General features: G+C 38.1%; 1 protein-coding gene across 7 annotated transcripts in view; it reads right to left on the bottom strand.

Moving 5' to 3' along the window:
• The window catches only part of Utrn (utrophin), a 484,152-nt gene that overhangs the window by 80,451 nt on the left and 383,169 nt on the right, over positions 1-20,532 (bottom strand). For all 7 annotated transcript variants that reach the window (XM_027402009.2, XM_027402014.2, XM_027402008.2 and 4 more), the window contains 4 exons: positions 17,411-17,679; positions 12,276-12,422; positions 9,373-9,451; positions 6,298-6,358 (listed from right to left, as the gene is read on the bottom strand). In XM_027402009.2, coding sequence (XP_027257810.1) covers positions 6,298-6,358; positions 9,373-9,451; positions 12,276-12,422; positions 17,411-17,679 — 556 coding nt within the window. The remainder of the gene's footprint in view (positions 1-6,297; positions 6,359-9,372; positions 9,452-12,275; positions 12,423-17,410; positions 17,680-20,532) is intronic.

The following is a 20,532-nucleotide window of genomic DNA, read 5'->3' as shown; positions in this document are numbered from 1 at the left end:
GAAGCATTTGCCACCTAGCCTGCCAAGCTAAGTTTGACCCTGGGAACCCACATGGTGGAAGAAGAGAAACAGTTTCTTTGAGGTGTCTTCTCACCCATGCTCTATACTGTGGCAATCTCCTCCCTTGAAAAGACACAATAAATGTAACTTAAATTTTTATTTGTTTGTAATATTATGTGTGTATGGGAGGGAAATAGGCACTTGAGTGCAGGTGCCTCCCAGAGGCTAGAGGATTTCCCTGGAGAAGGGGTTATAGACAGTTGTGACTAAACAAATCAGGCTTGGGTGTTGGGAACTGAACATGGATCCTTGGCAAGGGCAACACACGTTCTTACCCACTGAGCCATTCTTCATCTCTGATAGTTTTCTTAAAAAAAACAAAACAAAAACAAACAAAAAAACAAACAAACAAAAACTTCAACCTGAAGAGGATAGTGTTATCAAAATGCCATGTTGCTAAGAAATCTAAGCCAGAGTTTTATGGCCTGGCCCCAGAAATGTACATATGAATGCTAGGAAAGGCAACATTGTTTTCAAAACAGTCAGCTCCATCTACAAGATCTCAACTAGGACAGTGGTGAACTTGCAATCTGATTCCACTGACAGCCTCTCAGTAGCCAGCTAGCTATGTGGGATTGCCTGCCTGGGGTTTGGTTCACTAAGCTGGTAAAGGTGTGCTCACTGGTCCGAGGCTGCCTCCAAGCACAGGGGAAATTTAGTGATCCCAAGGTACTTACATCCTTTCATAGAGCAATTTTGCTCTTACCTCCCCATCAGTGGAGTTGGCCCAGTGAGTTTCAAATATTTATTTTCCAATAACGAGTCACAGACCATTTCTTAGTAAAATAGGCTTTTGTGTTTTCTTGCACTTCAATTTCATTTATTTATCACTTAAGTAAAAAACACAAGCTCTAACCTCTTGAAAGGGACTTAAAGTGTGTCCCGAGGGCCACCACTTATAAATCTGGAGCCCAGGGATATAATCTGTCCTCTGGACAAGAGGAAAAGAGGGAAGCTCCCGTAGGGAGATTTCCAGGAAGAAACATACTTATCTCTGGCCTCCGTACTTAAATCTTTGAACATGTGCCCCTCCCCACCCCCATGCAAGTACATCAACAAAAACAAACATATAAAATAAGGGAAAACCGTTTTAAATGTAATTTATTTCAGTTGTGGTTATTATTAGTTGGGGCAACTATTTATTATTATGAAGAAAGCAATGGCTTTCTTTACCAAGCAGTGGGTTTTTCCTGATGCATGCAGCATATGAGGAAGTTCATCCCAAAGTCGTAGCCATCACTCCTTTACCTCCCAAACTCTCTACCAGTGAACTTCCAGCTAGGAAACTGTGCACCAAACACAACATATGGAACCAAAATTTCAAAATGGAGAGAGCTGGGGTTTATGATAGATTTTTATGTTGTGTTCTGTATACTATAAAAGCAATAGGAACCAAGATAAAACGTTTTATATTCAGAGTAGGGTGCGCTGCTGCTGGACTGTCTTAGAAAACAAATGAGCAAATTTATTTTGGAAAGTTGCCTTTCTAGGCAGCAAATACAGCTTAAAGTTGTGTGTCAGCATGGGACAGTGCTGTAGTCTGACTGTTAAAATATTCTGCTCCCCCAGGCCCTGTGTGCAAGGCTTGCTCCCTGAAGGTCGAACTACGGAGTAGCTGTGGAACCTCGATGAGGTGGGACCCGGAGGGTCATCATCTGAAGCTCCCTTCTCATCCTGTCTTTGGCTTCCTGGCTATGAGTTAAGGGCTTGAGAAGTTTTACTCTTCCATAGACTCCTTCTGTGTGTGACATGTTTCTTGGGAACAGGCAACAAAGTGACAGGGACAACCAGCCATGCCTTGGAATATCCAGAACTGTAAGCCCAAAATAACCTGCTTTGCTTTTCTTCCTTTTTTTTTTTTTCTTTTCATTTCATGGAGTAGCTCTATTAGGAGTTGCGGCCTTGCTGGAGGAAGTGTGTCGCTGGGGATGAGCTTTGAGGTTTCAGAAGCTCAAACAAGGCCCTGTGGCTCGTTAGGTCTTCCTGTGGCCTGCCAAGCTAGATGTAGAGCTCTCACTTCCTCTAGCACCAGGTCTGCCTGCATGCCACCATGCGCCCTAACATGGCAATAATGGACTAACCTGTGAACTGTAAGTCAGCCCCAATTAAATGTTTAATGTTTTCCTTATAAGAGTCACTGTGGTCACGGTTTTTCTTCACAGCAATAGAACCTCTAAGACATATGTCTATTTTCTTTTTATTTGTAAGATTATGGTTACATTTCTCCCTTGCAAACCTCGCATATACCCCTCCTTACTCTCCTTCAAATTCATGGCCTCTTTCTCACTATTTGTTACTGCATGAATCACGGATGTGTACATGCATACACATACACATGCATTCCTAAATGTAAGCTGCCGAGTTCATATAACATTACTTGTATGTATGTTTTCAGGGCTGATTGTTTGGCACTGGATAACCAACTGGTATGTATGTTCTTCCCTGAAGAGGAGGGTCATGTCTCCTGCTCCAAGCTTTCCCCAGTTGCCTGAAGTTCTTTGTGTAGGGTTGAGGCAATGTGGATTTTCACCCATCAGTTTGGCATGCCCATTGGTGTCATCCTTGTTCAGCTCATGTTTGGGCAGTCATCTTGGTGAGGCTTTATGGGTGTAGCTTTTAACGTTACTAGGAGACACAATCTCACAACAAACTCCCCGGTCCCCTGGCTTTTAGAATCTTTCCACCCTCTCTTCTGCAATGTTCTCTGAGCCTTAGGTGAGGGAGGCTTCAGAGATGCATCCACTGGGACTGGGCTCCACAACTCTGCATTTTGATTTAACCTGTTTCTTTATGAGCTTATTTATTTCTTCTCAGGCATTTGTAACTTCGACATAAACCTGACTAACACAGGCTCTAACAAAGATAGACATGTTTTTACTTTTCACATCTATATATCCTGCCACTCTTCAAAACCATGTCACTCACTGCAGTGCACTTCAAAATGTTAATAACAAACTATCTTGATGTGCATCACATATACTTCAATTAACCTATACGATCGATTAGGATACAAACTCTAAATAATTTGACCTCTCCTTTCACATTCCCTTGCTGTACATGTATTAAAATGTAAACATAAAATTTCCACTCGAATACTATTTTCTGTCGGCTAAATTAATTCACTCAATTTGCCCCAGGAAATTCTAATAATGTGACAATAATGCAAAATAGGATTTTAACATCTTTCTTCTACTTTATTTGTACAGGCGTGCAAAGGAAAGTGCCCATTAAAAAGCCTTTCATTTATCATTCACTTGCTTATGAATTTGTCTAAGGATTAAATTTTGTTTTCATAACAATTCTCCATGTGAAATACTGGCTCTCTAACTCTACCTCCCAAGTTTAATGTTCCTTTTTCTATGGGGAAATAAACTAGAAAGTTGCATAACAGAGTAACTAATGAAAAAAATGCCAGTTAAATGAGTTTCATATAACTAGAAGAATTTGCTCTAAAGTGTAAAAACCTTAAAAGACATTTAAGACTAAATCTATATGTATTTAAGAAAATCCCCCATTCTCTAGCAGACAGCTACAGACCCATGCTCACAAAGGAGGAGTTAAAACACAAAGTACATAAATTAAATAAATAAATAAGTAAATAAATAAAGACATATAGGTAGGACAAAGGACCTGGTGGTAGGAGGGGACTGACAGAGATGAGAAAAGGATTACAGAGGATAGGGAGATGAATGTGGCCAGAATGCATTTTATGCATGCGTGAGAAGGCCAATATCACAAAAAACAAAACAAAAACAAAACAAAAAAAAATGAAAGGGAGAAAGAAATTCTGATATTTTCTAAGGATAATAGAAGACAATAGGAAGGTTTACCCCAAACAACATCATTAAAGAATTGCCATTGCAGATGGGTGTTGGTGGCACACGCCTTTAATCCCAGCACTTGGGAGGCAGAAACAGGAGGATCTCTGTGAGTTTGAGGCCAGCCTGGTCTCCAAAGTGAGTACCAGGAGAGGCTCCAAAGTTACCCAGAGAAACCCTGTCTCGGAAAAAAAAAAAAAAAAAGAACTGCCATTGCTGTATTTTATATTATTTTTCCAGTGTTGGTTATTGGTTATGATGTCATATAAAGCAACAAGACATCAGATAAACTAACTTTTCTCCTACACATTTTCTCTCCATAAGAACTGACAGTGAGAACCAGAACTTTCTCCTACAGGATCCCAACATAAACACTAGAGGTTAGAGGAAGCCTAACCACTATTTAATACCTGGTCATCTACCAGTGATGTGAACAAACAGAAATTCTTCAGCTAGCATAAGTGTGTATATTAAAGATGAGCTTTAGAAGTCCCCCCTCTGGCTACAGACACACACACACACTCCCAGAAAATCAGTATGCAAGCACCACTGAGTTCTAAGAGATTTCCTATTATCTTTATCTAGTAAAAACAAACTCCTCTATACTAGATCAAGCTTGTGTGTTTCTTTAACAACAATCTGATTCTAGAGGACTCTAATCCATTAATATACTCTAATCAATCTTTATGGAATTCTAAGATTTGGGACTGCATATATATACTCATTTTCTAATGCCACCACACAAAAACTTCCAAAAACTGGCACTGAGTCTCGAAGAGGTGTGTTCCTCTCGAGGAGGTCTACAAGGACGCCACTCCCACTCCTTTTCCAGCCTCTTGAGACTGTCTCTATTCCCAGGATTACATTCCTCTTTTTTCCATCTCCAGTGCTGCATCTGTAATTCCCTTCCTAAGTCTGGTCTCTCTTCAGCTGCTCTCTTCTCTTTAGAGGCCCCCATGATTTCACTGGCTTTAGTAGAATAATCTGCCTATGGTAATCTACAAACTGGAGACTCCCTGGCTAAGTAACCTAACACGTTCTGTGTCCCAGGAGTTTTAGGACTGGACATCTTCAAAGGAAGAGCTTATTCTGTCTCAGATTTATAACTAAAGCCCTGTCATTTGGTTCAAGTCAGTAGTTAACCAAACTAACTTGGACACTATTGCTATAGTTATTATTAATTGGGATAAAAATGTAAAACATCTGAGAAAGTTTTAAGTTTGAATTAGATGACCACAAGTGCTTTCAGTAGAGACAAGTCATTTCCCCCAGCCCTGGTCTCCTTTCCATTCAGGCCTGTAGCAGTCCCACCCTTATCAACTGTTTGGATGCCTCATTCTTGAATTCATCATGACTCAATATACTATATGCTGCCCATGAACAAAGGAGTAACACACATTGCTTAATATAATTTTATAGATGATGACAATTGTTTTTTGTAAAATGAGAATAGATTTTAGGATAGAAGGAAAGGTACAGTAAGAAGCACTATGCCATTAATATTGTCTTTACAAGATTTTATAAAAGAAAGATCAGACAGGTCAACTAGAATTGCCATAGGGTTTCAAAGACCACACGTTGTTTCAGGCATAATACAAAAAAAACTTGGCAAAGAGATTTTCGTTCAACTTGCCCAAGGCCACACAGCTAATGTGAGCCACAGCTGTCTATTGATACTCGGTGTGCACTCTCAGAATTATGACCTAGTTCTCCTTACACATAATAGGGTCAATGGCAATGCTTAGTGCTCGATTGCATTATAAATCAACTGCGTCACTAACTTACACTTTTAGGGATAATGGCAGTACTTCATCATTCCGTTCTGTGACAAAATACAGAGTAATCCACGAATCAGCATCCTAAAATGGTGTGTAAACTAGACAAGACTCAGAAAAATATCACATAAGAAGAAACAGGAAAGAAACTAGGCTGAAAAAAACCCTTATGATGATGATGATAAGGTGGAAGAGGAGGATGAAGAGGGTGATAATTATGGTGATAAAATAGTAACTCAGTTACATTTCTCCAAGACCAGGAAAACCTAATGAATGACAACTCTCTGATTTTGAAACTAATTTCCTCCCAATATTAATTATGCATAGCTTCCTCCAGGTAACAGATTAAATTCTGTTTTAAAAGTACAGGGAGCTGGGTTTGGTGATATACATCTTTAATTCCAGCACTTGGGAGGCAGAGGCTGGGTGGATCTTCTGAGTTCAAAGCCAGTCTTATCTACATAATGAGTTCCAGGCCAGTCAGGACTACATAGTGAGACCTCATTTCAAAACAACAACAACAACAAAATAACAATAACAACAACCCAACAAAACAAAACAAGTTACAGAGAAGGGAGAGCTCTTCAATACCTCGGTAAAATTTTATTTTCTTGGTACCTAAAGGAAAATTGAAATCAACTTACTTGATGTAATAGGGCACTTTATTATGCGAAATGGATCTTTGCCACGGCAGCTGGACAGAAGCTGGGGAAACAAAGGGAAGTTATTGGCAGCAGCAAGCCTTACACCTTAATGTTAAACAACCAAACATGTTTCATAGCAGTTCTGGAGAGACCTGCTTGGGCTCTAAGCAATTAGGAAAACCAAGAGGCCAAACAACAGCTTTAAAGAGTCATGTCAAGTGAGGAAAGAACCAAGACTCAATTTCCAGCGGCGATGCTGTCAGAACCTGTTTGGTGGAAGCACTTTCACAAAATCAACTTATTGTTCATAACCATTACAACATATAGAACTCAGTGCCATCTGCAAACTGTGTTCCTATATGTTCTGTACTCAGATTAAAAACCGTAACTCTCAAGACTGAATTTCTAGATCACTAATAATATTCTTCTCCTTGTACCATATTCACAGGCATAGCTATTAAGAGCAGATGGCACTCAAATTTAATTATAAGAAGCTCTTAGAAGAAAAATTTAACATAAAAATAGGCAAGGGTATTTATGAGCCAAGCCCATTGTCTAAGGAGTAGATTAGAAACTTGTTTTCATCTGCAATACACAGAAAACAGTTTTCAATGTTTGTAGTAGAAATCACTATGGTTGAGATGTTCTGCCTTTTAATTGGAAATACTTCAGTTTTCACAGTTCTGTTTACTGATAACTTGTAAAAAGACATTACTCTCCTGGCAAATCAGTTATTTAAAAACTTATTAAGTAGAATAGCCCACGTGACTTCAGAGCCAGAGGAATTTTGCTAGGCAAGATACCAGGTGAACTGAAATAAAAAACTGCATATCACTAGACCATCATGTAGGCATTTGTCACCTTTTTTTTTCTTAGTTTTTCTGACACATTGATACCTTACAACTCTGTAAGATTCTAAACTTTGCCAAGCTTTTCAAATCTGTTTTTTATTTTTTAAAAAGCAGCAAGATCCACAAAGTGACATTGAATTTGATAGAGAAGGTGCTAGGTACACAGAAATAAAAGTAGCAGTCCTAAGTATACCTAGTAGATCGGTGGTTCAGTTCAGACACAGCCATGTTTCCAGCCAATAATTCAGCAAACTGCCTCCTTAACATTTGTTCCTGTTTTGATGAAAGGCAAGTGCTCTTTCTTCTGTGTCTACAGAAGTTCACAAATGGACATGGAAATGAGGACTTGGGTATACTAAATTTCTCATGAGAGTCAGCCTCATTTTAGTGTTGGCACCATGCTAATAGGTCAGGTTTTATTACAAGCCTCATGGAGCAGGCTTCTTTAATAACCATGGATAAAGTCCAAGGAACACCATCAAGCCAAGGACTCTAAGCAGCAAGGGAAAATAATTATTAAATGTACTAGTTGGAATTTTGCTCACACTTCTTCACATATTTAATGATTATTGATTCAAATAACCAAGCTTCTTGGTCTATCCATTGCTAAACAATGAAAGGCCATGTGCTTGAATTACATAAAGTGCATGCCAATTCTACAGCACTTCATGTCTCCAGGAACACAAACTAGGTTTCCATGGGAGAGGTTGCCAGGTGAAAACTTAGGGCTTCGTCAGTATTAACAGATAACTGACCTTTTGAACTATAAAGAAAATCGCAATTATTTATAAATTCCTCTTGAATTTAGTCTTGTTTTATTCTATAGGATTTAGAAATTATAATACTTTAACAATAATGACATCCATGTGTTAAACATTAAAATATCCATCCTTACCCACTACAAAGGGTTACACATCACTCAGAGACAAACACCGACAGACTCGGTTTAGGAACTGAAGATGGGTATGTGTTAGAGGTAGGGGACATGAAAAAATTAATTAAATTTCACAAGAAGGTGAAAGTGAAGCCTGACTTTTGATTCAGGTTCCCAGTTTTGTCACAGTGACCAAAAAAAAAAAAAAAAAAAAAAGACAAAATACCAATGGAATTAACTTAGGAGACATGGACCTCAACTTTATCTTCCTCTATGATTCTTGATAAAATAAAGTTGCTATAATTGAGAAATACTCTTGGCCTTGAACTTAAAGTTTATTTAAATTGAATTAAATTACACATATACTTGCCATAGGAAACCAAAGGAAGGCTTTAATATGTGCTGAAAGCATTTGTGCCAACATGTGGGTTGGCTGCTTTGTATAGCTTGATAGACTTTTGCATTTAATTCTCAAGGCCAGCTTGAGAATTAAATAGGTAACTAGGTATGCAAAGACCAAGAAATTAACCTTCAAAAAATCCTGAGGTCTAGTAAAAGACAGAATTAATATTTGTACTCAAACTGTGAGTTTCAAAATTCAAAATTCTTAAATATCCTCAACAGTGAATGATAAATAAGACAGGACTCAAAATTATTCACGTAAGTCCTCTTGAAGTGCACTTAACGTTAAACGTTCCATGAGCAGTGGTGGTTCATGCCTTTAATCCCAGCACTCGGGAAGCAGAGATGGGAGGCCTCTGTGAGGCCAGCCTGGTCTACAGGGTGAGTTCCAGGACAGCCAGGGCTACATAGACAAAGACTGCCTCAGAAAAACCAAAAAATCAATCAATCAAATAAAAAATTCAGCCGGAGGATGTTCCATTAACTCTATCTATGAGCAACACAAAACCTGCAATGTTTGTCCACACAAATACCATGAGCCTAGTAAATCAAAATTTTCTCGTTTAAGGATTTTATACAGTTAGTAATTTAAAATGCACATGCAGCTTTAAGAAAAACCAAGTATATTTTTTTCCGAATGGAGAAAAACTAATTCAAAATCTTACAGCATAAATTTTTGATGTGAAAGGTTCATAACCCTTGCATGATAAAGCAATGATATACTATATTAGTTACCAAAACCAATATTTAAATGAGAAAACATATCTAAAGAAAAACCAATTTGCATACTGTATTATATAAGCAATAAGTAATATTTCATGAATATCCTCTCTTAAACACAGTTATTCTAATTACAGTTATATCAAACAATATAGCTTCTTGGGATGAACTGAAGGAATTTGCTAATATTTTCATTTAACAAGATCTCTCAAATTTATTTATACTTACTAGACAGAAAGTGTTGAGAAGATGGACCAAAATCTCTGTGGGCTTCCTGGAGCTGTTTAAGGCGATCGTCCACAGAAACCTGCACACATGCACAAGCCAGATGAAATTATTGACTTCAAGACAATGGCTTTCATAATATTCTTGGTTTAATTACTGCATCAAGTGATGCTACTATGAAATAGATTCATTACTGTTTGGGCAGAATCCTTCTCTTCCTTTCTTATGAATGAAGTAGTATGGAATCAACTTCTGACATTAAATAATGGTAAAGAAAGCCAGACCTACTTCTAAACTATTTGTAAGAACTTTAAATCTCGAAATGACTTCATTAGCTAAATATTGTTATGATCATCATTTTATAGACAAAGAAACTGAGACACAAGTAAGTTCCTGAGGATACAACTACTCAAAACAACTTGAATATGCATACCTTGGGCATCTGGGGCCAGACCTTGCTTTAAAACTGTTCTATTTCACTTCCCCTTAGGAAGTGTCCTTCTAAGGCAGCTTAGGTTAAGATGTGTCATGGGGTGAGCCCATACTCATCTCTCTTTTGTAAAAACAGATTGTTAAAAAGTGCCAGAGAGTGAGTGAAAAAAATGAAGCTTAGAGTACTCCAATGTAGTGAGATATTCACCCTGCCTACAGGTGTGGACATGTTCGGGAGTGGGTTTAGGTCTGGGATCGGAACAGGTGGCTCACTTTTGCTTCCTGGTTGGGTCAAGGAGAGCATCCAGGTGTCAGGTCAGCATCCTTGGAGTGGGAACCCGCAGCAGTCATCTGTTTCTTGTGTAAGTACATTTTCCCCAAATAAACTTCACTTAATCTGTACTGAGTCTAGTGAATCTTGATTCCCATGCAATATCTGGCACCCACAGATGGATAGATGGGGAGACAGTGAGTTAGACAGATGATAGATAGGAAGGTATATAGATAAGTAGATAGATGGATATGAGAGGTAGATAGAAAACGGGACCAGTGTGAAATGTCTTCTGATTTTCCTATAAGTTTGTGTCTGATGATTTATACCAAAAGAAAGAAGTGTCCCTGAGCATGTGCTGCAATGTGTATTCAGCATATCCCTGTATATTACCACCTTCTATATTTGTTAGTACATATCTATGGCTACTGTGCACACATTACAATAACACAGCTATGACACTGTGAAACTAAATGCAAACCAACAACAACCGCATACAGTCTTCTGACATTTTCATCTCCTTTCCCCTGTTATTTGTCACTGCAGTGTTGGTGAGCTGTTCCATTTGGATGGACAATTTCATTTTCCGTTACCTGTAAATAAAACTTGTATTTGTCTAGCTCACTGGGCAGCTCAGGCTTCTCCTGGTTAGCTACATAAATTGTATCAGAATATACTTTACTCATTATGACAAATACTCAAATGTCATATTTTATAGGCAAGTAAGCTACTATTCCTGAAATTTAACAGCACTGTCTGGTAGGGTGAATTTTTTTTTCCTTATCCATGACTGATATTTGACTCTGGCAGCTACCAGAATCAAAGATAAGAATGGAAGAATGACTGCTTTCCTTCAAATATAACAGGGGCAAAGCAGAAAGGAAATCAAGAAAGACCAGAAGAACAATCTTCAAATGAGTATAATGAAAGATAATGATGCAGAAGAAAAAAGAATGAAGTTCAAACATTTCTCAGAGCACTTACAAATTTAATATGCTTTTCCAGACCAATCCCAAAGTATTGACATTCTTCACAATAATAGGAAAGAACTGTCAAATACTGAATATTCACATCTCGCATCTACAATCTCATAAGAAATTAAGTACCATTAAATTTAAAAATATTCAGGGGTAATTGTGGGACACAGGTGTCATGGTGCAACTTTTAGGAGTTGGTCCTTTCCTTCTACAGTGGGGGTTACTGATAACAAACTTCAGGTTGTCAGCAAATACATTTACCTACTGAGTCATCTCAATGACTTCCTTGGGCATTTTGATACTTGGATTAACAAGAAACATAACATAAAATGTATCATACTTTTAAAATAAAATTGCACATTTGTCTTCTTAGGAATATTTTAGATAAATTAGATAATTTATTGTCACTCTCTAGTCAAATTGACCCTGCTCATTTTCAGCAGAAAGGCATAATTCTTCTGATTGCTAGCAGATGGATACTGAATGTGTCATTAATCCTTAGCACCACGAACTCCTGCCTGGCATGGACAGCAGTCAGCCAGTTCTCATACCTAGGAACACTTGTGAGCCCTGGCTCAGTTAAATCTGGAGTTGTCTACAAGTAGGCCATGAAAACAACTGCCTTTGGGAAGGTCAGTTCTAAGAGCTAAGATGAGGATGTGCTTTCTGTAAAGATGAAGAAAGCACCTGGACAGTGAGCAATGTGAAGACAGAGGACAAAAGCTTTGTGACCTTCCAAAAGAAAACAAATACATAGTAAAGATAAGAAAATTATCCCTTTACAAGCCACTATACGGCAAATGTTTCTGTGACAGACTCTAGGTTCCAATTTCCACAACTCAATGAGTTTTGTGTAAATTTCTACAAGTATCATATAGGAATTATATATACATTTTGCTAAAAATCATACTCATAAGCAAATGATGCCCTTGAGTTCAAGACATAGAAAGACAAACATCTGATGGCATGCTTCCTAAATTCATTATAAATACTTAAATACTTATCAAGTACTACAGCAAAGAGAGAGAAGACATAATACACATGTTAGAAGTGAGATGGGTTGAAAAGACCATCCAAGGGCTTCTGCCTGTGCAGTCTATGGAATGCTCTTCACACTAGGAAACTAAATGCAAATCATCAATTGCACAGCCTCCTGACACTTCCACTCCCTCTCCTTATTCTTTATGCATTTGTTAGATAGCATTCTGAAGGGGCTGAGTTGATACCTGTAGAAGTTTCCAGCGCATATTAAGGTCATCCAGCTGGCGAGACATCTTAAGAGACGGATGCAGGTCAAGTGGAGACAGCTGACTGGACAGGTCATTCATTGTTTTAACTTTTAAGTTGATTGGTGCAATTTCTTCTCTAAATGCCTGGTAGAAAAGAGAGTTTTTGAAATGTCACTGGAGGAGACTCTCTCAAAAGCCTATCGAAGACCATGGGAAGGCCATTGTGAGACCATCAAGTAGAGATGTTACATGACAGCAGCTGGCTGGATCAGGCCTTTAGTGAAGCATGCAGCCAGATACTCCCTGAGCATCTACGTGTATGTGTAAAGAAAAAGCACATGCTGGAAACTTATTTGAGCCACTAAGCATTTCTGTCTCATATCTTTTATGTGCAAACCATGGGACTATTTGTTGCATGGCCCACTTTATTGTTTCTAGAGTTGATTCTAATTTACTTTTAGACTTTTTCCTTTGTTTCATTTATAACATGGCTCCTTACTCCTTTTCTTTTCTACCTAATGCAACAAGTTGACTTGAACTCAGTCATGCTTAGGTTAGGTGGCTAATGAGAGCAGCTTTCTTCATTGTCACATGTGGAGGGAGGTTTCTGTTCTGCCTGGTTCCACATACAGAAAGACATTGACCATCCACCAACCTATGGTTATTGGATACTATAGAGAGGAAAGCTAGGTGGCTTGTGGCTTGCATCCCATTGTGAGAACAGTCTGTGTGTAGGGGAGGGGCGGGGAGAGCAGAGGATAAAGAAAAGGATTTGGATGAGTCTCAGAACTGACCTGCTACCTCTGGGTGCAGAGCAGACTAGTAGAAGGTGTATAGCTGGGGTGAGCATACAAAGAGGGAAAGCTAGAAGTTTAGACAACTGACCAATGAAACAGACAGACCAATGATACAGTTATGGTCTCCTTTCTCTGCAGAAGCCCACCTATCTAAAGCACTGGGTCCCTTTCTGTGACAAATTCTTTGTCTGGTCCCCCTTGGATCCTGAAATGACTCATGGAGAGGATTTACCTCTGCAGCCTTGGCTGGGGGCTCCTTCCCTGCACTCCTGGGACTTTGTTTGGTGTCTTCAGCCCAACCATGACTTTCAACTAACCCATATCAAAACACACAAACCAAGTGTCATGTGACTGCTCAGAGCCATTCCAAATCCACCATTAGACATCTCAGATTTCAGTTCTTCCCTTTGTTAACATTTACATTCGTCATGTCCCAAGGAAGCTGTTTGAGAAGGGACATGTCCCTACATTCAGCTTATACACACCATATACACACTCACACATCACACACACACACACACAAACACACACACACACACACACACACACACACACACATTCATGAAGCTTCTTTCTGATGTTACAATAAAGAACAGAATCTATCTTTGCTACCCTGTCATATGTCAGGATTTTAAGGCCAGATGAGTAGTCTTCCAAGAGGGCAGAGATAAAATTTCTTGTCCCCCTATAATCTATCCTGAATCATAATGGTTGCTAAAACCCAATGTTTAGGAAGCATTATTTTTCAAAGGTAAATCAGAGAACACAATTTAGTGTTTTAAAATTCTTGACTATGGCCAAAGGCAGGTGGTTAAGACCAAAGGACAGGTGAAGAACAAACCATCAAAAGAGACCCTGAGTCTGAAACCAGGATAGGAAAAATCAAGGTGTCAGAGGCAGCAGTGTATAAATGACATTGGAATTCATGGATGCCAACAGGTGTTTAGTAATATCTGCTTCTGACCTCCGCAGATACCAATGTATCAAAATAAGACAATACAAAGGAAGCTCCAAAAGAAACATGGCCTGCTACAAGATGGAAAGAGAAAGAGCTCTGATTTGCAGTACTTTTTCCTCTATCCCTGATGTTGGACATCCAAGTGTGGCCCAGTGTGTGCATGCAGACGGATATACAAATCCAGTTAGCAGACATGCAGCTACACAGTTACAGGCCTGACAGGTGCAAAGGACTAACATTTGATACAGATGTGGGGGACAGAGAGAAGTGTGGGTTAGGGCAGGACAGAGAACTTTTCAGTATGGACTCGGAAGAAATCTAGACTCCCTAAGACACAGCTGGACACAAATGCTAGAACACAAATGTCTCTAGGGTTTTCAACCATGACTTTAGCTTGATGTAATAATACTCTCTTTCATGGTTACCCACAAAGACCCAAAAACTGGCTCCAGATTTTAAAATCGACATCCTTTTAGTTTGTAGGTATTAAAGATTAACATGCTATTTAATAGTTTTATAATTTTAAACAACCAGTTTTAGCAGATGGTAAAAGTGTTTTAGAATTAGATCATACCTTCAAGACAGGTGTTTTTTGTTGGTTTTTTTTTTTTTTTTTTTTGGTTTTAAGGAACAATAAGAAACTTAAATGTTTACTATGTAAAAATACTTTTTTTTTCCCCCCCTGTAATAAGCCATAGGTGAAAACATTAAAAGAGCTTTGACAGGCAAAGTCTTTTTGGCTTTGGTTTTGCTTTTATGGTGAGGTGTTTTATGACAACAAGGAACCTTTCTATCAAGGAAGTTTATCTTTTGCCTTTTAAGACTTTCCAAATTAAGGGGCTTGATATTATAAATGGCTTCAGAACTGCCATGTGTTCTTGTATAAAGAAGTAATCTATCATGTTTTGACTGCACTTTCCTATAAGAGAATAAGAGTCTACGTGGCCCTCGTTGCTATAAAAACAGAAGCAGCTGCTACTATCAAAGGTGTTCGTTAGGCTGTTGGCAGGTGTGTGTCTCAAAGCCATCTGCGACTGGAAGGTGGATGTGCAGAAAATGGCACTATTAAGGATATCTTTACCAATGCAAATTATTTTGTTATTCCTGAAGCTCTTATTTTCCATCATTACTTTGGCACATTACTAATATTTAGAAATTCCTAGTACTTAATTTTTTACCTCCCTATATAGCTTAGGATATAATATATATATATATATATATATATATATATATATATCCCAGTTAGATATGGGAGATACTTTAGGGCACATCTAAAATATCAGACATTGAATTTATTTTATTTAGTGAGTCTTGGAATTTTAATCTTTCACTTCCTAAGATAAAAAAGTATTTAATCCAAATTATTCTCTCTCCTTAGACTACTCATTGTTTTATTTTTCTTCTTCCTACTTAAGTAGATTAAGAAGAAAGGGATATGGTTGGAGAGGAGAATGATTTTAAATAAGACTAACAACTCCCAAGCTGTTGGGTTTTTCTATCTAGATATAAATTTTTGTTTTTCTCAACACTAATCATCCCAAATTAAAAAGTGATACTTTCAAATTCAAATGGGTAAATTCCCACTCAAATCTAGAAGTATTTTGTTGTTGTTTGTTACTATTTGCATATTGTAAGGCACTAAAAGATTCTTCAGTGTTTAAAATTAAGCCAGGCATGGTAGCAAAGGTCTGTAATCCCAGCTATTTGGGAGGTGGAGGCAGAAAGGCTACAAAGATGAAGGCCTGTTTGGGCTACTGAGTGAGTTTAAGACTAACCCAGAACCTTAGAAAAATCTTGTCTAAAACTAAAAAGTAAAATGTGGCTGTGCACACAGCTAAATGGTGCTGCATTTACCCAGAATGTATAAGGCCTCAAATAAATCTACACTACCTAAAATAAATAAATAGAAAAAATATGTGTTCAGTTTTGGAAAAAGCTGCTCTGATAAACTAATCCTTATGTTTTTTCTTAGACTATTTTAAATTCACATGTATCTAGAGGAATGTATTTTTGATACTATGGGTTTTGGAGAGGTCTGCTTAATTCACCGAGTAGCCAGAAACACATCCATCAAAACTGGCAAACACTGATATTCTTTCTAACTTGTTTTAAATTTCAAAGTTTTAAATTTAGGAGTGTTTAAAATTTAGAGAGTTTACACTCAAAGAGTTGGTCAGGGTTGTGTTTAATACCATTAAGATGAAAGAGGTCTTTGCTGTGAAAGAGAAGAACACTTAAAACCACAAGCACTTTACCCCTTAACTAGCTGTGTGAGCTTGAGCAATTATTTTCAGTTTTGTTTTCATGAAATAATACCCATCTTGCTAGGATGGCGTGAGCATTAAAAGAAATATCCACATGAACTGACTAAAACAGTTTTTGGCATGTAATAATAAGCCTTAATAAAAACAAATATTTACTAATGTAACTGGCCCAAGTATTAAGTTAATTTCCCAGATCTTGTCTTTCCACTCAGCCACATTCATATAAAGGAAGAATGTTACCCAGTGTCTGTACACAAAAGATGTGTATACCTTTTGCAATAAAAATTCCATGCATGATAGACAGCATTGGACTAATCCTTTCTGAGTTTCTTATGGCTCATCCTCTGGCATGATTCATGACTATATAAGCTTTGCTATACTCTAAAGCTGTAATCTGTGTCTTTTACTGCCTAAATTTCATTCCTTTCTCTTTTTTTCCTGAAGATGTTGTAGAATAGAAGTAACGAAAGAGGATTTACACCATAGGACTAATATCCTTAACCTTGGGCAATTCCCAATTACAAAAGGAATTTGTAACTAAATTCATGTTTCATTTACTCAGACAATAAGATAGAAATTATAGATGAGAATTCCTGCAAAAGCAGTTTGTTTTTTTATTAAACCTCTAAATCCAACCACGAGTGTCTAGGAGACAGAACCTGTAGGCTGTACAACATGGGTACGATTCTATTAAATCTCAGCTGTGGGAATAATTACAAAATAAACACGCAATTTCTTTAACAAATGAATAGGAAACAAAAGAAAACAAAATGGGAGGCGTATTGGGAAACAAAGCAAATCTAAAAAGTTTGGGGAGGTTTTTGTTTGATTTTAAATAGGTAAACCTAATCTACACTATTTAGGGATACCCAATTGGAATTTTAAAAATGTTTAAACAAACTGAATTACCATAAAAGCCACCTTAAGTTTTCTGGGGGAATGGCACATATGGAAAACATCTGCCATGATTCCTGACTTGGGTGGGGAGCTGAAGTTGTGTCAGCTCTATAAGAATTCCTTATAATGATTTCTATATGTGGGTCTCTTTATTTGTGTTCTACGAAACAACAAAACATTCCTTAAATATTTTTTGTCAAAGGCAATGGTGCTGACCATGGTTTTTTCTATATGATCCTGCAGCGAGTCGATGAGCAGGTCTCCCACGGGCTTCCAGCCATTCCGCACAGCCTCTGCCTCCTTCATGTCTGCATCCAGGTCATCCATGGCTCCCTGCAGATCTCGGAGTTTCTCTAACGCCTTTCCCACTTGCTTCTGCCAGTTGCTCGTCACAGCATTTAGACTCTCCCACTTCTCTTTGACTTCAGCTGACTGTTTGCGCATAGCTTTGGCAATCTTCTGGGCTCTCTCCTCAGGAGTCAACTCTGATTAAAAAAAATAGAAGGTACAGCTTGGATATCTAGTCATTTAGTCATTTATCCTTTATATCCAGGTGTTAATCTCACCTTTAAAAGGGCTACTAGGGTAAACAGAGGCTGAATTACAATGGTCAAAGAAAGGAGAAATGACTTTTACCAGTAAGGCACAGCTAGATCTAAATACAGACTCAAAAGGAGAAGAAAATGGTTGCTCAGACTGGAAAATGGTCATGAATGATAGAACTTTGACACTTGTGAGTCTTGAAGTGTAGCAAGACAACTCAAGAAAGAAAACATTTTTCCGTTAGCATAAATTTAGTTATGTAAAAATCCAAAGACAGTTTTTCATTTCATTGTTCTCAAGAGAAATTAGAAGCACAATTAGCAGAGTAAGGTTGTAAGTTCTGAAGGAAATCTCCCAGACTATGAGTTTAATTTATCGCTTTTCTTTAAAAAGCAAACTCAAGGTATATAGCATCTAAAGGACTCCATCATCCTTAAATTTTCTTGGCTGTTCATTTTTACCAATGGCATTTTCTGAAGATCAAAGCTATAGAAACAGAATGTTTGTTCATCCAGGAAGACAGCAAAATTACAAGGACCATCCTTGACAAAGCCAAGAGGACTGCTGGAGAAGAAGAAATAAACTAAGCCTTTGCAATAGAAAGGGAAGGCACAATGCAAGGCTGGTGGGAAGAGTGACAATCCAGAGTGAAGAAAAGATTACAGTGACTAATGTCAGAACCAAAGGCCAGGGCCAGAAACAGTGAACCCAACAAGAAAAGGACAAAAGAATCCAACTGGACATAGTGACTCATAAAGCAGGCCAACCAGGTATGCAGCACAGAATGCCTGGGAGTCTATCACCCAACACTTGGGGATCCCCGCTTGCCTATCTAGCTGGTTTGAGTACATCTTCTGGACTACCCACAGAAACAGAGATACAGGTCAAAAACACACAATCATGGTAAAGAGCATGTTAATCACAGAGAGATGTGTGTATGGATGCTCCTGGCCTTAAGGAAGGGTTACAGATTAACCCATCCTAAGCCAGAAATAAATATCATAAATCAAAAGCACATTTATTTGACCTGACCTCTTAAGTATCACACCTCAGCTTTTATGGAATATGGATATGGTTAGACAAGGTCATCAAACACAAAGCTCCCTACATAACAAAGTACTACAGGTCTCATAGTCTACAGAATACTGAAACGAATTCTTGAAACAGAATGCCTGTAGGGATGCAGTCTTCTATCTATCACTGGTAACTCAAAATGTTTTAAAACAATTCATCATAGGTCTTCTACAATAACATCCTGCCTTTTAGTATAAACAACATTAGTAATTTCTACTTAGCCTCAAAATGTTCCTTTGGGGAAATAAAGTTTATCCAATGTGGTCATAAGATAAACTTTGTTCTAAAATCAACTGAAGCAAACATGTCTAGACCTTTACATTTATCCTTATAATAAATCTGCCTGCTTATCTGTCCTCATTTAGGTGTGATCCAAAAGCCAATTTAAAGGGGACAGACTATGTATGCTTGCCCAATTTTCCAGAAAAGTTTAAAGCACCAATACTTAGACTGCAACCAAATGGCCTACAACTGAGTCCAGCAACTGCAAACCAGTGAAAAGTTTTGGGCTGGGCTGTCAAATGACTGCTAGGTAAGTGAATTGAGGGTAAGAAGAGAAGAAAGCCTCAAAATGGTGGACACCCCAAATATACAAGACTAGACACCCCCCACCAACAAAAAATAATAATAACAAGTGAAAGCCAACTTCAAACAACAGTCAGTGTAGTAAGCCAAGAAGCCTAGAGAGATGGCATAATGGCACAACCAACACATCAGAACTGTAGACTCGGGAGCAGAGGGCTTTCAGAATGCCATTAAAAAGGCAACCCTCATTTAAATCCTTATAGCTTGGAGACACCTGTAAAATGCTAAATATAACACCTATATTTTATATTTTACACAAATATAAAAATGTTATGTGTGAGATGAAATCTCATTCCTAGCAGCCTCGGGAGAGATGGGATAACTTTTACGAGGGTTACACCTGCACTGGTTAATAAGTTACTGGGGCTTTTCTAAGAATGTATTTTAAGCATTTGCGTTTTAATGGCTATTATAGAAAGAAAGAGACTAGACAGGGAGGGAGGGAGGGAGAGGGAGGGAGGAGGGAGGGAGGGAGGGAGGGAGGGAGCACCTATTCCAGAAAGGACAGCTTACTCACAGTGGTTTCCCTTGGATAAAATAAAAACTGTTTCTGAGTCAATCATTAAATAACACATTACACAGAAAGACAACCACAGCTCCTCATCCCAGGACAAAATATCTCATATTGGCTCCCATGATTTTGTGGTCAATGTAAGTTGTTCTGTTTTGTTGGTTTATCATATAATCCACACTCAAGCAACTTCCCAGAACCATCTGCTTGCCCCTGAAGCCCACTAAGCACTTTTGAATCAGAACACAAGTGCATGAGACTGAAGCAAGCCCTAGTAGCTGTTCTAAGCCAAGAATAGAAAAACACAATGAAAACAAAACTTCCCAGGTTTGCAGGACATGTAAAATGAAGCAACATGGGATATGTTAGGACAATTTGGGGGGGATAAAATAGGGGAAAAAAACTTTAAGGATGTAGAAAAGAATTATAGAGAAATGACTACATTCCTTAAAAACAAAATCCCTCTCATTTGAAAATCAATGGATAACTATTCTCTTTAAATTTTCAAAAGGTTCTTCGGTAAATTCTGAAGCCCTGAGTGGAGAAGCATCTTGGCCATCATAGCCTGGTCTTGTATGAGAAGTCCTGCTGAGATTGGGGTAAAACTGAACTTTAGAATCTGATA

Source organism: Cricetulus griseus, chromosome 2, assembly GCF_003668045.3.
Source record: "Cricetulus griseus strain 17A/GY chromosome 2, alternate assembly CriGri-PICRH-1.0, whole genome shotgun sequence".
In the NCBI taxonomy this organism is placed as follows: domain Eukaryota; kingdom Metazoa; phylum Chordata; class Mammalia; order Rodentia; family Cricetidae; genus Cricetulus; species Cricetulus griseus.
Note: the sequence above shows the minus strand (reverse complement) of the source record. Positions and strands in the feature narration are given on the sequence as shown.